Source organism: Siphateles boraxobius, unplaced genomic scaffold (genome assembly GCF_051911475.1).
Source record: "Siphateles boraxobius isolate OS27281-9 unplaced genomic scaffold, OSU_SipBor_1 7, whole genome shotgun sequence".
In the NCBI taxonomy this organism is placed as follows: Eukaryota; Metazoa; Chordata; class Actinopteri; order Cypriniformes; family Leuciscidae; genus Siphateles; species Siphateles boraxobius.
The window spans coordinates 31621082-31640524 of NW_027509197.1; the positions used below are offsets into that span (position 1 = coordinate 31621082).

The 19443-nt window shown below is 36.3% G+C and overlaps 2 protein-coding genes across 2 annotated transcripts in view; one reads left to right on the forward strand and one right to left on the reverse strand.

Annotated features, from left to right (window-relative positions):
* Nucleotides 1-302: 302 nt before the first annotated feature.
* pofut2 (protein O-fucosyltransferase 2) lies at nt 303-16558 on the reverse strand. The gene is made up of 9 exons (XM_077215688.1): nt 16357-16558; nt 14926-15176; nt 13552-13696; nt 5789-5899; nt 5636-5702; nt 5387-5512; nt 4958-5138; nt 2196-2319; nt 303-1560 (listed from the first exon to the last, which is right to left on the reverse strand). The coding sequence occupies exons 1-9, from the start codon at nt 16530-16532 to the stop codon at nt 1407-1409; spliced, it is 1335 nt and encodes a 444-aa protein (XP_077071803.1). The 5' UTR covers nt 16533-16558; the 3' UTR covers nt 303-1406.
* Nucleotides 16559-17375: 817 nt separating this feature from the next.
* hibch (3-hydroxyisobutyryl-CoA hydrolase) overlaps nt 17376-19443 on the forward strand; it is a 29518-nt gene continuing 27450 nt past the window's right edge. Inside the window, exons 1-6 of the mRNA XM_077215689.1 lie at nt 17376-17513; nt 17943-17985; nt 18339-18470; nt 18599-18683; nt 18797-18877; nt 18960-19012. Coding sequence (XP_077071804.1) covers nt 17482-17513; nt 17943-17985; nt 18339-18470; nt 18599-18683; nt 18797-18877; nt 18960-19012 — 426 coding nt within the window. The 5' untranslated portion in view covers nt 17376-17481. The remainder of the gene's footprint in view (nt 17514-17942; nt 17986-18338; nt 18471-18598; nt 18684-18796; nt 18878-18959; nt 19013-19443) is intronic.

The window sequence follows — 19443 nt, forward strand, 5'->3', positions numbered from 1 at the left end:
TCACAAAGCATTGTCCCCACCCACAAGTTGAGGTAAAATGATCAGGATAGCTTTGAGCAGGACAGATTAGCATCATATGAAACCAGATTCAACCCCCAGGAGAGAGATTGCAAACAACATGTATAATGTATAAACAAACAAAACCTACAGAAAGTTAACTAATGTATCTGGTGACCTATAATGACTCACAGTCCAAGGCACTGATTATAGTTTAAATCCTTATAAGAAAACTCTTTTCGCAGAAATAAAGCAAAAAACACTTGATCAGGTTCACATCAACTGAAGTGATCATTACAATTTCATTTCTTTCTTTTTTTTTTACTTTAAGAAAACATTTATAGAACGAGCACATATACAGTACATTTCAGAATGGTCATGGTAAACATACACTTTAAAAAATCCAAACAAAAGAAATACACAAACTAAAACCTGCCCATGAAAATTGCTTGTCATCAACTGATGCAAAATTAGCTAATGTTTCCATACCAGAAGCTTATCTTTAACCTTTGTGATTTTTAAATTCTTGTGATTGAACACCTCTAGTTGTCTTTCTTCATGAAAGTAAAAAGCACACTGTGGTATTCAAATTAATAAGAACATGAGAAAGCTTCACTACTGTATAGTGTAAAAATACTGTATGGGTTTGTTTTTTCTCCAAATAGCAGACAGGCACAATACTGACAGAAATACCGGTGACACGTTATAATAAGGTTCATTATTTAACATTAGTTAATGTATTAACTAACGATGAGCAATACATTTGTCACAGTATCTATCTATCTTTGTTAATGTTAGTTGATCAAAAATACAGCTGTTCATTGTTTGTTCATGTTATACTTCACAGTCCATTAACTAAGGGTTAACAAATACAACCTTGGATCTTAATAATGTATTAGTAAATGTTAAAATTAATAAGGTAGTTAATTAATGTTAACTAAGGAACCTTATTGTAAAGTGTTACCAAAATATCAAATAAACACTAATACTGTATGTATGTTTAAGTACTAAATTACACAAAAAGATAGACTTCAAATACTGGAGCAGTGGTGAAATGTTGAGCATTTTCAAACAGGTTTGATCATAATGCTATACACAGTTCATCTTGAGTATCAACAATCCAAATGAAAGAACTGTGAGAACAGAGCAGCAGCATTCACAAATTCCATATCTGACAAAAGATATGAGATAAAAGCCATTTGATATATTTATCGTATGGCTCCCCTTAGCTAACAAAAGACTAACACTACATTTTACACAATGGCAATCCATTGACTCGGCCTCTAAAAGTGTGTATTTTCAACATTGTCAGCAAAAACATTTAAAAAAATATAGAGAATACTTTTAAATCGGAGAAATCAGTTGCAGTCTGTGTGACCAGCATCATGTTTTCTGTGGTTTCTGTTTTATTAGTAGACAATTTTCCAGTGTGTTGGTTGTTCACATTCGTACTCATCGTCACCACAGAATCGGTTATAGGTGGTTTTAGGATCGAAACCTAGGATTTCTCTTTCCTCATGTATTCTGAAAGAAAAGGTTGAAACTGATGTCCCAGTGAAATACCTGACAAGAAAGACAACAGATGTGAGTGGGTGATATAATTTTGTTTTACAAAAGATATGTTGATAGGTTGGTTGTCATATCAAACAATGAGCATTTTTTCCAGTAAAGCAAGTGCTTGAGGTGATTGAAAGTATTGTGGTGCAAGCCATTACGTCATAGGTCTTGCTTTTGGCTTGTAATGGAAAGAATTTGTCACACCCAATTCAATGAAACAGCAAAGAATCTAATTTGTAATGATCCTTCATACTAAATAAACTTTTTTAATTAAGCTGATAGTAAAATATTAACTTTAAATAGTTTACCAAGAGAAAAGCAACACATTATGTAATTATATTATACTCAGTTCTGAAGATTAAATCGATTTTATTTAATACTGACACTCCATCAACTTAATCCTCTAAGGACAGGCTTATGAAGCTAAACAAAGACAAGTTATAGTCAAATAAAGAGATAAAGGAAAAAAAGAACTAAAGACTACAAGAAAAAAAATCTCAACTGGCTTGAAAAGCAACTAACTAGTAGATGATCTTAACACAAGCAGGTTTTGTACACATACAGTATAAAAAATGCAATGTCATTCTATAACTTCTTTGTTGCGACAGAAAGAAATAACAGCAGAGGGTGTGATTCAATACCTTGCATGGGCACAGATCCACTGGTCTATGATGGCCACCCCTCCATCTTTCAGGAGCTCAAGGTCCTCCCAGGTGGGCTCGTAGCGAACCATCCCAGGAAGCATCCTTTTCAGTTTAGCAAGCTCTAAAAGAAGAAAAGCAGTTGTGCTGTTTAATATTTTTTATACTTTTTTTGTATCATTCTTAAGTTCATAAGCATTTATTTAAATGTTATTAAAATGTCTTTGCTGTTACTTTTGATTTATTTAATGTGTCCTTGCTGAATAAAAGTACTAATTTCTTTAAGAAATACTGACCCCAAACTTTTAAACAGTAGTGTATATGAATAGAAGTACAGAGCCCTTAAAGGGACATGAAGGAAAAAATATGAGATGGCAGGAAAAAATATATTTCAATGCTTTTGCATTTACTCACAAAAGTTTCTCTTTGGACCCCAAAACATTTGCGAGGGAATGCAAAAGCATTGACAAATATAATTTTTCTCCCATCTCATATTTTTTGCCTCCACCATGTCCCTTTAAAGGAGAACTCCGGGCAATTTTTCAGTTAATCTTGATCGTTAGAGCTTTGTGAGTACTGACTATAGAAAAAAAAACGAACCGGATTGGTGATTGCTACGCGGAGCTGCGACCGCGAATGCCCAGAGCTCCCACCCAGCTAAAACGGCAGTTATGGGGGCATGGACATAAAGAGCGTTTTTGAGCCTATTAACAGACACAAAATGCAATTAAAATGTCTGTCCAACATGAACAGGGACCCTACATGAGAACAAGATGCGTTTAGCAACTTAGCCATTGTTTCAACTCACCTAAATAGTCTTTTAGACGGCAAGCTGTAGTCTCGCGCTGCAGTCCCGTGCTGTAGCCGGAAAAGGTAAACAATGTCCAGGTGGGAGGAGCGTTGATCATGTGCGACGAGTCTTCGTACATGGAATGGCATTTTTCTTCAAACGGCCCCGCTGTGTTGAGTGTGTGTAGTCATCCTTGTCAAAGTGTTCACTGCAAATGCGGTAATCTTTAGCGCGTAGTACTTCTACGGGAGTTTGCACATCAAGTTGAAGTACAACTAGCCACAACTGCAGAATCTCGAGGTCATGGAAAGGAAGACGATGAAAATATAAGCTCTTATATTTTCGCATTCGGTTGCCACAATTCGGAAAGGCACAAACACGAACCATTTCTTCTTCACTTGTAAGCAACTCTGATCATAACTCGTCGCACATGATCAACGCTCCTCCCAGCACGGGACTGCAGCGCGAGACTACAGCTTGCCGTCTAAAAGACTATTTAGGTGAGTTGAAACAATGGCTAAGTTGCTAAACGCATCTTGTTCACATGTAGGGTCCCTGTTCATGTTGGACAGACATTTTAATTGCATTTTGTGTCTGTTAAGAGGCTCAAAAACGCTCTTTATGTCCATGCCCCCATCCGCGGTTTTTTAGCTGAGTGGGAGCTCTGGGCATTCGCGGTCGCAGCTCCGCGTAGCAAGCACCAATCCGGTTCGTTTTTTTTTCTATAGTCAGTACTCACAAAGGTCTAACGATCAAGATTAACTTAAAAATTGCCCGGAGTTCTCCTTTAAGGGCTCCCCCTAAAGAAGATTATAAATAAAATGTTGGTCTTTTCCTTATACAATACAAAGCTATCAAATGCCTTCAGAAAATTCATATTGAAGGTAGGGTAGGCATTTCTTTTCATAAACACTTTTTGTTATTCTAGTTTGAAGCACACTGAAGCACACTGAAGAAGGCACACGCCGAAACGCGTTTGTGTAAAATAAACTGTCTATGCAAAGTGCGGCCTCTTTTTTCTATATATGAACTCTACTCATTAGGCCAGCACTCTTAAAATTTAAGTGTAATTATTGAGTGAAGCCTGCTCCATCCTCCATTCATTCGTTATTCTAGTTTAAAATGCATTCGGCCCTGAATGCAATGATACGATCTCTTGCCTGCCTGTCAGCGTGACTCACCTGGCTCGCGCAGACATCACACATCATCAGCAGGTTCAGTAAGGCTATGCTGAGTTGTGGACAGACAGTCACAGAGCACCAAAATCAAACGGCAGCCCCCTTTTACAGTTCCTCTTGAACCAAAACAACAAGCTTGTGCTGCATTCACGCCATGTCTAACCGTAATTACGAGGTGGCAACCCGTGATGTTCCCGTGATGCATTTCTATGTCAGCACTATCATCGCCGAATTTAATCTGCGGCAGTCTGGTTGTACAAGTAAGAAGCTCTGTAAGTTGTTTACATTCATTATTATTGTAATGTTATGTGCTTTGAGACATGAGGGAATTTCACGTTGTCTCTCGTCTCATGATGCTTTGCTGAATCTGCTTTGGGTGTATGTGTTCATGTGTTTTGGAGGAGGCGTGGCTTTGGAGAATGCTCTGAACCTATCGCTAGCCGCTCCGAAATTGCCAACCCTACCTTTAACTACTTTTATGGTGTTTTTCTGTTTGTTCTTTTTTTAAGCTTGACAGACTTGCATGAATATTCTTTAAAATCTTATATTGTGCAGAACAGAAAAAAAATATCAGTTTTGGAATGACACGAAGTTTAGTGAACAATAACAAATATCTGAATTTTTGAGTAAATATTCCTTAAAATACCACAATATCGTGTATGATGCTGTTTGGCGGGAAGTATGGCCTCTAGCTCTATTCAGTGAAAGTTTTGAAAATAAGAAAACATGTCTCAGCAGAAGCTTAAATCCTTCGTACATTATTGATATTTTAATCTCTTTGTTTTAATCTGTACCTTCTTCGTCTGCATCGGTGGCAACAAAGACTTGCTGAAGCTTGTGCTTCTTCAAGAGGCTCTGGATCTGCTTTACTGCACCATTAAGGCTAGGCACATCTTCTCTGTGACCCCAGATGAAGTCCTTCCTACGTAAGTGGACTCCAAGGTAAGGACCTCCCTTAGCACTGCCCAACCTGTTCTGGGCCAAAGAGTTTATAAAAGTTCATGAAACAAATATGACTGCTATCATAATGAAATGAGCGTGGGTGTAAAGCACATTGCAAACATTCTAAAAACGCATTGTCATGACATGTGAACTAAAGAGCTCAAATCCTTCATCTTGTTGCATAAACACCAGTTTGACTATCTATCATGCAGACAGCAGTGACACCAGCACTTCTTGTAGTTGAACAATGAGAAGGGAGCATTACTGTAACTAAAACATACTTTCATTTGGGTCCAGTCCTCGTTGTATGGTGTCTGGTCCTGTTTATCTGTGGAGTTGAGATACTTGGCCCTAAACTCATCCCCTATGATACGCAAGTGTTTGGCAAACACCATGCTTCGCCGTGTCTGTTGAGCAATATCAAATGTTTGGTTTAATTTCAAGGTGAGAAATGTTTCAGAAATTTTAATTACTACTACATTTTCACTAAATTATTTATAAAACATGAAAATATTTGATGATGGACTTACATCCCAGTAATCCTTCCCAGCATAGTGATCATGAAGGACAGTCTCAGCCCTGTCCAGCATTACTGACCTGTGGTTGAATGACAACAAAAAAACAACACCCCCATTTGCATTTAAAGGTTATTTTATTGCAAACTTAATTAAAAAGTGACTTACGTGGCTGATAAGTTGTTTTGTAGGAAAGGGGCCAAGATAGAGGCATGTCCCTGAGCAGATAAACAGGTGACATTTAATGCTCTGGTCTCCTCATAACCCCAAAACCAACCTCTGGAGAAAGAGAAACAATATTTAATTCAATAAATAGTTTGAACATGAAAATTCTGGCATCATTACTTTGTTCCAATGCAATGGATTTCTTTATTCTGTGGAACACAAAAGAAGGACCAGTGTTGTTTTGTTTGGACTTATCTTGTATAGACAAAACTGTTAAATATATTCTTTCACATTCAACAGAACAAAGAAAATCATACACTGGAACAGGGTGAGTAAATGATGACACAAACTATCCCTTTTATTTCAGTTTCCTCCTTCAGAGGCCTTGGAATATAGTACACAAGTTATATGAACATACTTTGCAATTCAAAAGAATTCATGTTTTTTAAAAAATAATACTTTCATTCAGCAATGATGCATTCAATTTGTCAAAAGTGACAGTAAATACTTTAACTAATGTTACAAAAGTTTTCTATTTCAAATAAGTGCTATTCATTTGAAATTTCTATTCAAATCAAAGAATCCTGAAAAACATCATCATGGTGTCAAGGTCCTGGTTGGACCTCTAGGTCCTGGAGGAAACTGGATCTTAGTTCAGCAGTCATTATTATTTACAAACTTAAACTACAGAAATACTCAAGATTCTAAGAATACAACAACAAGGAACAGAACAACCAGGAACTAGCCAAAGGTACACATAACGAAAGACCAATTAACATGACTCAACACTGGGCTTAAATACACCACAAGCCATATGAATTACCCTAAATTACCTAGACACACCTGGGGCCTATACCATGAAGCCGGTTTAGGTGGCTAGCCAGGTAAGTTTTAGCTTAGTTTGTGCCAGTGCCATAGAGAGAAAGAGTTTACTTTTAAACACATTAGCCGACCTCTCGTGAATCTAGTCAGTAGTTATATTTTATGTAGCCAGTTTTAGTTAATGTTTATTGGAAGATAATAGGTTAATTGCAGCTATAGCTTACATGACACTAACGTTAACTAACTTACGGTAACCTGATGTATATAATATATAATATTATGATAATATATATATATATATATATATATATATATATATATATATATATATATATATATATACATACATAAATACATACACAATTCATATATTATGTGTATGGGTTAGGGTTAGTAATGTGTGATTGAAATATATATACATGTGTACTGTACACAGTACATCGTATACATGTATTTGTGTGTGTTTTCTGATGAATGGTTTAGTCTATGATTAGGGTAAGATGAAGGGGTACATTAGCCATACTGAAATGAATCCCGTTAACAGTTATTTAGCTACGTATTTAGGAACATATTTAATTCACTCATTAACTTTCTCTCCGGTTTAATTTTATGAAGTTAATATTTACCGAACATTGCTGCAAATATAGTCGTTGCTTTCTACGTCATTGGAGCAGTCTATTTCCTTCCTAAATCATTCATTTGTACATGCACAGTGTAATTATTTATATTTTATGTTGGTTGGAATTCTGAACGATCCGCCACTGCAGACCTCTTTGCGTGATCACGAAGGTAGGCTAATGGCTGAATCGGAATTTATAAGCAAGATCACGGAGCAATAGCCTAATACAGCCCAGTTGTGCTCAAATAAATATCATGAGACGTCCCTCATCAGATGAAAGCCGCTAAAGCCAGTGCTACTACCCATGTGAACATGAACACTAAGCTTTTCCCTCCAAAAAAACCCCTAAAAATATAAGTAATATACAGTATTTTGTTGTCAACCTGCCTCTCCAAATGCAAAACTGACATTAACTAAATGCAATAATGCAGTAACAGCAGAAAAAGTACTTGGGTGTGTGTTTTATTTTATATTTACCGTTCAATAATGTAATCGCTACTGTCTGTCCCATAGAAGAACATGACAGCCAGCGAATGTTTTGGAACTATTGGGGCTTACATGAACCACATGACAGCCATAGCGGCGACATCAAAGCGTGTCGCAACTCTTTCTCTCTATGGCACTGGTTTGTGGCAACCCTGGGTTTTAGGCACCATGAAAGTGGTTCGGCTTTTAGCAGTGTTCATCGCCATAGCAACTTACGCTCCACGGCTAACCTGGTCCGGGGCGGGTTATGTTCCAGGTAAGAGGTTGCAAACCTAACTTGGACCAATCAGCTGTGAGCAAAGTGACACATGTCTGTGATAAAGTCACTCCACCTGTTTCTACTCCAAATTAAAGGTCACTACATAGCAAATGATTTTTAAAGACAAAATCGTCTGGCTTTTAGTAATGCTTATTTAGAATAATAGTTGTGCATGATATAGATATTATTTATGTTACTACACACTTAATTGATCACACATGTACATTTTTAGTTATCAATTATTGTTACGCACATTTTAAATGAATAAATATATAAAGGTAATATAAATACGCTTTAGAATCAATAGATAAAGCTATAAAATGACTACATTTGAGCTACCTTTATCAACTGTATAAACTAACTTCACAACTTTAACTTGCACTGATATAAGGTGCGCGGTTATGGAAAAAATCATAATCACGATTATTTTGGTCAGTACTGAAATCACGATTATGTAACACGATTATTTCACATGACTTTGGGAACCTGTTGCATTTATTAAAAGACACCTTTCAACAATTCTTAAAAAATGTAAACTGGAACATTTATTGTACTTTTTTGAACTATTAAACAGCCCTGCAAACTCTAACATGTTAACAAAGTAATTTGTTGTAGGGGGTCACAAGGGCGTTATTTACCTTTATAAAGGACAATTTATTAAACCTTACTAAATATGTTTTATGTCAAATTCTTACATTTGATTAAATTGTTTTAATAAAAAGGGCTGTTATCTATTAAATTAATTTACACTGCATAATTACAACTGTAAAAAATATTATGAGATTAATGTTCAAACAAATAATAAAATAAAATAAAAAATCAATGATACCTTTAAACAATAAATCAATAGGTGGCGACAAGTGACCGTCTTAATAAATGAATCATTGAGTCATTCATTAAAACGATTCGTTCAAAATAATGAATCATCCAGTAACAAAACAGCGCAATAGTGTTGCTTTTCTTTGGTAACTATTTTCGTCGGTGAAATAGAACAAAACAAGTCAATATTGCATCTAAAATGTAAGTTACTACATATAAACTAGACTACTTGTTTATTAAACTATAAATTCAATTTTCAAATTCAACATTTTCAATCGTGATATTATAGAACAGTCCTTAGTCGTGTTATGTTACTTAACTATATCATATATTATTTTAAAAAACTCAATTTCTACCTCAGTATGTTTCTTCTGTGAGTTTTTGTGTGAGCTGTTGGGCTCATTTCTTTTGATTTCTCCACTAATGTCTCTCTCACAAATAGACAGGCATCGCAGCTTCCAGAAACTATCCATTACCTATCTCTCTTCACACTGACTGATCGGTCGGGCAAGTAAAACTCTTTCACTTGAAACTTAAAAATCCCCTTTTCCCGGACAAGCAGACAAGTGTTAATGTCGCTCATGGTCTCACTCCAGTCAGTCTATATTAAATTAGCCGATTGCTATTGTTAAGTTTATTGTGCTTGCAATTTATGACTGTATCTGTCTAAGAGAGTTTATGTCTTCGGGAGGGGCGAATGTGCGCGTGCGCGAGTCATCAGAACACAAAACAAAATAAGAGTGTTCTTGCAAAACAGAACATGGCAAAATAATCGTTTTTACTCGATTGTACTATTTTGGAGATCGTTGGGAGCCAAAATCGAAACTGATATAGCAAGACGTTTTCTTTTAGTTGTACTCTTTCATAGACAGCTATTTTGTTCTTGCTGTGTAAATTTGTTTAAATTCTTTATGTTTTTCAATCTCGTAATATTCTACAGAAAAGAGAAGTGAATCGCGCTGGTTCTCTCGCGTGGAATGAAACTCAGTTTCACTCTTTCTCAACATGTGATTGGCTGTTCGCAACAGGATGTCACACCTAAACTCCTAAACTCAGGATTAAAGCCTGAGTTGACAGATGTAGTGTTACAAATTTATTGAATGTTTAATTGAGGTTTCAATACAATAGTATATAAACTGAGACAGTTTCGTATACTGAATTTAGCATTTAAGGTTATGATGGTGATGATATTTGCTGTGAAACAGTTTTCCAGCAAGAGAGTCCGGCAAATCCTGTTTTCTGTTTCTGTCAGATTACTGCTCGCTATCGAACCTGCTGCTATTCCTGTTTCTCTCTATTGTAAGCAGATTACCGAAACTTTTACATGCAGCCAATTTTCGGGTTATGGTCGGGTTAAGGTCACTATTCGGGTTTCTGAAACATTAGGAATAACCCGTTTACATGCGTGAGCAGAGAGAGTTACTCCTGTATACATGGAATTGCAATATCCCGATGTAAACTGCGACGCACGGTTAGCGTCTGGACAACATTAAGACGCATTATGCGTCATTTCCGATTCTTCTTCCTGTATCCAAAGACAACAGCAGCAGCACGCGGATAATGAATAATTCGGGGCAGATAGCGATCGCCTTTGTTTGCGCTTTGGTGCTGGTACTGACCTCGCTCCAAATGTATGCTGTGCTGCGTCTCGCCATGTTTACTTCCGGTAAACTGCACGCGGTATTTGTATGCGCAGAGAAGTTCCTCTACTTAAAAGACCAAGATTCCTTGCGAATAGAACATGCGCAGAACACAAATCACTATGGGGATATACCGATACTAGTTTACATGACCAAAAATTCGGGTTAGAAAAGGGGTACCCCAGGTATCATATCCCGGTTTTTAAAATCCTAAAAAAATCCTAATCCCAAACTAACTGCATTATGTCTAGAGCAACTTCCTACCCTTCTCAGCGATGCGCTGTCATTTCTTCCTAAAACCCAAACGTAGCGTCAGAATCAGCACGATCGGTGATTGTTGTAAAATGCAGTCTCTACTGTTGCTCTACTGTTTAATCATTAAAAGAGCTATTAAAAGCACAAACATCTGCACGCTCCGAAATGGACTGCAACGAGACAAGAAAAATATAGGCTACTTAACTTTGGGATTCATGTGCGCATCTAAACTATCAAATATACATGATAATATAAAAATGACCAGCTCTGAGATTCACTGAAACACAGTTTATTCACTTAAACAGTTTATGTCTTAAATGGACGTAAATAGGAGAAAATGATGGTGCATCAGTCACCTATTAGATCTGCACTCGGTCTTAAAGGGGCAGCGTCTAATAAACCTGCTGACGATTGAGCCATTAATGTGAATCAAACAACAAAAGGCACTCACAGCTCTTGAATGAATAACTTAAACTTGTCCAGTCAGAGACATATATTGTGTAAATCAAGTTTTTAGTTTTCAGTTCAAATAATTCAATCCAAGTAAATGGAACACTAACAAGATGTCACCAAAATCACTCTGTCCCCTTTAAATCTTTCAGAAAATGATGTAAGTGTCTCGAATTATATCGAATCGTATCGTTGGCTGAATATCGTGATATATATCGTATCGTGAGCTGAATATCGTGTATCGTATCGTGAGATTAGTGTATCGCTACAGCCCTGTGTGTCAGTTAAAGTGGACCTCTCCACCCAACCGGGAGCAGCAGAAGCCTCTCACTACAGGCCACTAGAAACTCACTCACATTGTGATCTAATCTGCTCTTCAGTTAAACCTTCATTTCCATTTCTCTTCTTTAGGAAGTATGACTGAACTCCCACTCTCCTCTCCACCCCATGAATCAAACTGCATCATTAATAAACCCATTGATTCCACATATTAATGTATTCATCAGCGAATACACTGAGAGAAAGAGAACAGCTGCTCTCTTTATGGAAATCTCTAAAGATTTCATTAGGTTTTGGGGAGGTTTCATTACGGACTGTGGCCCTCTTCTCCTCCTGTTTCCCTCCACTCCGTTCATCATCTGCATTATCGATTCGAAGCGGCGGACAATTTAATTTCACAAGCAAGCCACGCTCAAGCCACGCTTGCTACTTATTATTAAAATTCAGAATTCCTGTTGTCTATTTTAATATATTTTATGTGTTGCCTCAATACTCCAGTCTTCAGTGTCACATGATCCATCAGGAATCATTCTAATATGCTGATTTCCTGCTCAAGAAACATTTCTTATTATTGTCAATGTTTAAAACAGTTGTGCTGCTTAATATTTTTTAGGACAACGTTATTTTCATAGATTCTTTGATGAGTAGAAATTTTGAAAGAACGACATTTATTTATAATAATGTCACATATACATTTTACAATGTTTGTTCTTAATTAAATTTAGAGGTTTTTATTTAAATGGAAACATTAAGATTTTTTTAGCAGGATTTTTAGCATGATAAGGATCGTATTTGTGATCGTATTTGTGCCTTCTCATGCTCAAACATGGCAAGTCATAATTAATTACAAGACATGCAAATCCTAGTGCCATTGTCCTTGACAAAATTTGGGGCAAAGTGTTTTGACTTTGATTTGAGGATTGTCATTTGGGTTTAAGTGTTCCTTTAAGATTGTAAACAGGGATATGCTTGATATTCTGTGCTCAGCTAAAACGCAATACAATTTGCAAGTCTCTTTTTTTATATGATTGAATACAATTTGTTTCACTTGTTTTCAATAATTTTTCTGGGTTTCGTTCTGGTTTGTTGCCAAGCGTGAAAATTTTGACTTTCCTATGCAAGACTTACAAGTGATTAGAGTTTTGGAAGTCATGTTGAATAAGCCTGTAGAATTTGTATATGCAAGAAAGGGAAACAGAACAAGCGCAAACTCACAGAAACACCAAGGCTTTTTATAACTGAGAGATAGAGACTGGGATATCAATACACAAACCTTTTAATGACATTCAAAATTCTGCCAAAAGACGAATGAAAAATGGACAAAGTGGGACTGAAATAGAAGCCCGAAAAAAGTATTAAGGGGGGGCTGCTATCTGTGCCAGATCGCAGATTACACCCTGAACTCACGAAGCAAACTCAATCAATACTCTTCCTTTTGTCATTTTAAAAAGGCACGGCCATGCAAAAACCTGGCTCGATTTAAAGCGGAAATGCCCACGTTGATTCATGCGCAGAGTCGAGCCAGCGGGGGATTTTGGATGCGAGACAGCCGCTGCAGAAAGACTACAAATACGCAGCTTCATAAAGAGAGATGACCCCAAAACGGTGAACTGGATCCATTTGTCTGGCACGGCCATGGTCAGACGATAATCAAAGCCCAGTCCTCCCTCTTCAATGGACCTACACAGACCTGGCATCCCTGATACATCCTCTGCTACAGTGATGCATTGTGGGTAGAGCATGTGCAAAATGTGATTGGCCAGCATTGTCAACTCAAAACTAATCCTGCAACCCTGAGTTTGTTCAACTACCATCATGGTACAGGCCTCTGAACTCAACTAACTTAATCAGTAACCAAGGATACAAACAGGCAGGGGACGAGGAAGACTGAACCAATGAACACATTAGAAGACTAACTAGGAAACATAGACATGAACAGAGCTGGAAAAGAGATACAAAATATACTCTAAACATGACACATGATTTCCATGTGAAGGTGTGCAATAAAACCGTTTAATGCACAGGTAGTTCCAAGTCAGTTGAATCCGCATTTTACAACTGCATTAAATGATTTGAATGCACTTCGCTTCGAGTAGGGCGGGTCTTTGCCTACACGTTGTGCATTAAAATGCGGTACCTGTAATAGCTCTGTTTGTCTTTTGAGTACATCAGTCTTTCAATGCATGGTCGTTCATCCACCTTCTCCTCCCATTTCCCATCTGTCCAGCCCTCTGCATAGCTCTGCAGCACAAGGATCTGGTCAATAAAGGGACCCCCAGACTCTGAGACCAATCATAAAGACACAGAATGTGGGAATCATAATTGAGTCTGTTTAATTGTTCATAAATTACCCTTTTGTGAATTGCTTGTAAATTGCTTGTTATGCTATATTATCACCAAATATTGGATTCCATCTTTTTGTCGACTTTTTTTTTAATTTTTTTTATTAGGATAGTTTTTGTATTTCTTTTTGGAACTGATTGATTATAGGCCTTAGTGATCTGAGCTTCAGCACCTTTGAGTGAAAAAAACATTATTTGAGAATAATTTTGTCAATATTCCACAAAATATGGAAAAAAAATGTGCACTGTTTATCATACTAGTGTGCTTTAATGTTTAACCAGGAAATTTGATTTAATGTGCTTTTATTTTGTGCAAAACTAAGTCACACTTGTGGGTTATTGTGGTCAAAAATGACCGGTCTACAAAAAAAATTATTTATATTATATTATATCACCAAACATTGGATTCAATCTTTTTGTCAACTTGTTTTCTTTCAATAAGGACAGGTTTGTATTTATTTTAAATGATCATAGGCCTCATTGATCTGAGGATACATTTCATCTCTGTGAAAAAGAAAGCCTGTAATACTCTAAATAGTTTGTCTGTGTACATGAACGTGTGTGTGTGTGAGTGTGAGTGTGAGGCCTTGTACATACAGTATGTGAACATGTACATGACGAATGCCTTATTTTTGATCTCCCCATTTCATTTTCAATGGATGGATATAAGCTCAGATCAGTGAGGCCTACAATCAGTCCGTTTCAAATAAATAAATACAAAACCTGTCCTCGAAAGAAATCAAGTTGACAAAAAGACTGAACCAAATATTTGGTGATAATGTAGCATAACGAGAGATTTATAAGCTATTTTTTTTAGGCCGGAAATTTAAGTGTGACTTTGTTCCATTTTGTACAAAATAAAGCCTTTCAAAACAAAATTCCTGGTTAAACATTAAAGCACATTAGTGCAATTAACATTTCACAATTTTTCCAAAAACATTTTTTTTTGCAACAAGGTGTGGGAGGACAAATATTATCCCAAAATGTTTTGGGAAGTAGCCCAGTTATAACCGGTGTGAGTGAAGTCAGGAAGTTTTGGTTCCAATGTGATAACATTAACTACAATTTAAGAAAATCCTCTCTGAGTCAAAATGACCCAAACACAGCATGCTTTTCCGACATTCCCCCGTTTGAACAAATTAATGGTAAACAAAAACAGCACAACTCACCAGCAATAAATTCGTCATACTCGATGACTGGTATCTTAGCCTGCAGGCTACTCACGCTGAAGAATTCTCCCCATGGGATGCGAACCTGATGTATATCAGGGCTCTGCCAGTGATATAGACGACCCCATGGAGGCAAGACTAGCACCCAGTCGCCCTCTTTCCTCAATGTCTTCAGCAAAGAGGCCATGCGAATGTACACATCCCGGCGAAGATTGAAACCCTCAGGTGGATTCACATCATACAGGAGGTATCTGAGCATTACATAAAAACAGGGTCATTCCTACATTTTTAAAGATTATTTTTCTACTATTTCTAAAGTTTAATTAATCAAACTTTCAATACTTTGGCTCAGGTATTTTTAGACTACAATTAAAAACTATTTTTAATAAATTTTAGTGTGAAAAAATCCATGTGATTTTTCTTTTCTGTCCTCTCTCCATTTAAAATGTGTCAAACAAGACGTTTTTTTTTTGTATTTGTTTTTTTTTTTTCAACTTCAATCCTTCCAACTAAATAAATGATTTCACAGACTGGTCTCACAAAGAAGTTGATAAGATTGAATTAATCGAACCATCAATAAATTAGTTTGAGCATTTTTGAGGAATTTATTTTTTCATTAAATTTGGTGTGAAATATCCAATGTGATATTTCAATGTTGTCCTCTCTTCAAATTAAAATGTTTCAAACGAAACATGTTTTTATTATTGAATGTTGATTATGTTCCCCTACTTCCATATTACTGAAAATCAAATCAATACCAAACTAAAAGCATTTATAAAATAGCAGATTTCCCAGACTGCTATTACAAAGTAGTTAAAAAAAATAATGAATTGAACTTTAAATAAATTTTTTTTTAGCATTTTGAGAAATTAAATTTTTCATTAAATTTGGTGTGAAATATTCCAGGTGCTTTTTTTTTCTTTTTAAATTGTCCTTTCAAACCTGACAAAAATATTTCAAACAAAACATGTTTTTATTGTAAGATTATTTATGTGTAAAATTAAATTATATTTCTCTACTTCTATCTCATTTGGAAATCCAATCAAGACCAATTTAAATGCATTTATAAAATGCTTCAATTTGACAGAAACGTACTCACAGTATTGTTTGTTTTTATTGTAATAATGGACATTTTAGTAATACAATGATAATATATAACAATGGTGATATCCAATATAATATTTCAATATGAAAACATTTCTGGTTTTGTGAGTATAAAGAAAGAGGTTCTTGATGGAGGTAGACGAGACAAAAAGGAGAAATGTTTTACTTCTTTCTTATAACCTCATAAACATACTAATTTATTTTAAAATGACGGAGTTCAAAGGGTATTACAGAGCATGAACAAACCAACACATGTGAATTTAACAGCTCTGGACAGTAATGTAAAAGCAGGAAGCATTTAACGTTATTCCAGTATACGAGTCCTACCGAACATCCCGTGATGGTGCAGCCACCGGAGACAGAATCGACTGTCCGGCACGAAATGCATCGTCGTCTGAGGCCGAAATTAATTTATAGGATAGAACAGAGAGGATTAATACTGAAAAATATCGTGAAATATGATGGAATAGGAGAGGCACAGCTGTTCCCCTCCTGTTCGCCATGTCTCTCACAGCCACGTATTTCCGGCGTCGGTACAGTTGCCTAGCAACTCAGGTTTGCAAAGTTGCTTCATGAAGCTTCGAAACCTTTGTGAATCATTTGTTTCGAACCAGTGATTCGGAGCGCGTAAACGAGTGCTTTCAATGAACGTTACGTCAGGTAGGAGCTAGGAGGCGATGATCTCTGATGATCACATTTCACGAACAACATGAATACATTTGTAGACATTTTTAATGGCACATTTGTGTAATAATTTTAATAATTTGTGAAAAAAAAGTGTATCAGTTAGTAGTCTCTTATTGACCTAATTAATCAAGCTCTCCATAAAACAAGCCCCACAATAAAAATAAAACAATACATGCATAATATACAGAGACTTCATATTTAATGGTATTAGATGATTTGTTTATTGCATTTAATAGATGGGCTTTTATTAAAACATTGGCAATTAGTTTGTAAAAGGTGTTTATTTATTTACGTATGCAAGTTTTCGTTGCATTTACAAAGTTGTGACCGGCATGGGGCACCAACATGTCACGTTTCGAGCGCTTCGAAACAGTGAATCGTTTTGCGAAGCAATTGGTTCAATTGATTCAAAGTTTCGAAAATGTGTACAGAACCTGTTTATGTCGGTGTTTACTCCTTTTCGTTGTTATCAAAACCCTAATTCAAAGATATCAAAACTTAAGTATAATCTTATAAGACCATTAATTTACCCTTTTTAAGAAAAAAGAGCATAAGATGTGCTATAATTCAATGACAAGTCGCGAGTGAAACTGTAGTTGGCAGTGTCGAAACTTTTGCATTGACACATCGCGAGATTTCTTCGATGGTGTCGCGCCACCATGACATCATGAAGGAGGGCCAATGAACAGTAGTGACAGGGTGAAAGCTCTCTGTGTACAGTGATCCAGATTCCAGAACATCAGCTGAACTGTCTGAGGTTTAGCCATGTCATTAAAAATTTTAACATCAGCGCACAGGTGAGTGTTCCTGAAGTGTCACATGTTTGATGCTATAATGGATTTGTTCCGCGTATAGACTAACGTTAGAGGTAACAGTTAAAATATTGCATACAATTTGATGTGCAGGACATCTGCAGACAGTGCAGCAACACTGTACTCTTTCCCAAACAGAATGAATAAGAAAAAGTTTTGACGTAGTCTCTTAAGTATATAATATCTATGTGTGTGTGTGTGTGTGTGTGTGTGTGTGTGTGTGTGTGTGTGTGTGTGTGTGTGTGTGTGTGTGTGTGTGTGTGTGTGTGTGTATTTCAACATAAACATAACCAAGGTTACAATTTCTAAATAGTCTGTTGCCTTTTTTTCAAGAGATTAATTTTATTACCAATATGTATAACAATTTGATGTTACAAAAAACACTAACACAACTATTGATTTTATCCCATACAGACTACGATCAATCTTTAGATTGCAGAGAATACAAGGACACATGGTAAGTTTGATCTCTAAGAAGGGATGACGAGTATATATGTTAAATATTCATATACAGTATATACCGGTATATGTATTATTCAGCTAGTCAAGAGTATGGACACATTTAATGAAATTCATGCTGCTTTTTTATTGATTTGTATCCCCTAGAAAACCTTTTGATTTGGTGTTTTATGCTTAAATGCCTGAAATTAGTTTGGTTGACAAATATAAATTGTGCATTGTGTTTAAAAAAAAATGACATGAATGAGCTGGTCTATGTGTGCAAACCTTGACTGGTAATGTACATGCTTGTGTTTATTCTGGGAACTTCTTTCATTAAATATTGTTTTATTACTGTATGTCTCTTTTCAGATGTCCAGTCAAGCCGGGACTGAAGTTCTGTTTGAGAAAGTAGGGAATGCTGGTGTCATCACACTAAACAGACCCAAAGCTCTCAATGCTCTGAATCTCACCATGATCAGACACATCTACCCTCAGCTCAAGGTTAGGGGAGACTGGAAACCTTTCTCACAACATCACTAACCACCCCTGTATTATTGTTATTCACCCAGTCTAACTCTATATGATCATTTCTGATTGTTGACCTGATTTGATCATTGTGTGTTTTGTAGAAATGGGACAAAGACTCGGAAACAGATATTGTGATCATTAAAGGAGCCGGGGAGAAAGCATTCTGTGCTGGTGGGGATATCAGAGGTAATTATCTAAGATAAACATGCATTTTGTTTTCTCATTCACTCTTTTATTGATCCGTGCAGTGATAATGCAGTAATGCCATTCACACTGAAATGCTGAAATGACATTCCCAGCTGTCACAGAGGCTGGAAAAGCAGGCGATTCCCTTGCTCAAGACTTTTTCCGTGAGGAATACATTCTGAACAACACTATTGGTATGTTTTCACACTTTTGTTGACAGTTTTTTTGGTTTGATGAACAGATTTATCTATTTATTATATATTTGAACTTTTTTAGGCACATATCAGAAACCTTATGTGGCCCTAATTGATGGAATTACAATGGGAGGAGTAAGTATTTATCTAAAGTTGTCATCTTGCTGCACAAGTACACCAGCAGATGGTGCTGTCTGTTCTGATTTAGCAGAATATGTCATCAAAGGAGTCCAGAGGCAATGTGGGCCAGCTTGTCTTTGTGTTTACAAAATAAATAAAAAAGAATGAATGACAAAGTGTCCTGCTTTGTTTAAAGCAATACATATAGCTGTGCCCCTCTTTTCACATTGTCACTGTGAATGTGTGCAAAACAGTTGGACTCACATTGCCATTGGTACCTTGCAAAGTCTAGAACCGCATACTAGCCTACTACTCAATACTACTATTTCTGCTATTGAAAGATATGTCAAATGTAGTAAGAGTAGTATGTAGTTCCCAATTCAGTATTAGTGTTCTAATTTGTAAACAAATGCATGAAAAATATTAATTATCACAAGGATGCATTA

What these genes read in the sequence shown, in the direction of transcription:
- pofut2 (XM_077215688.1), bottom strand. Translation starts at nt 16,532, where the DNA reads ATGGCGAACAGGAGGGGAACAGCTGTGCCTCTCCTATTCCATCATATT. An exon ending in GACAAACAGAGCTATTACAG is followed by an intron (nt 5,900 to 13,551) that starts GTACCGCATTTT and finishes CTCTTTCTCCAG; the next exon opens with AGGTTGGTTTTGGGGTTATG. An exon ending in CACCGATGCAGACGAAGAAG is followed by an intron (nt 2,320 to 4,957) that starts GTACAGATTAAA and finishes TTCTTCTTTTAG; the next exon opens with AGCTTGCTAAACTGAAAAGG.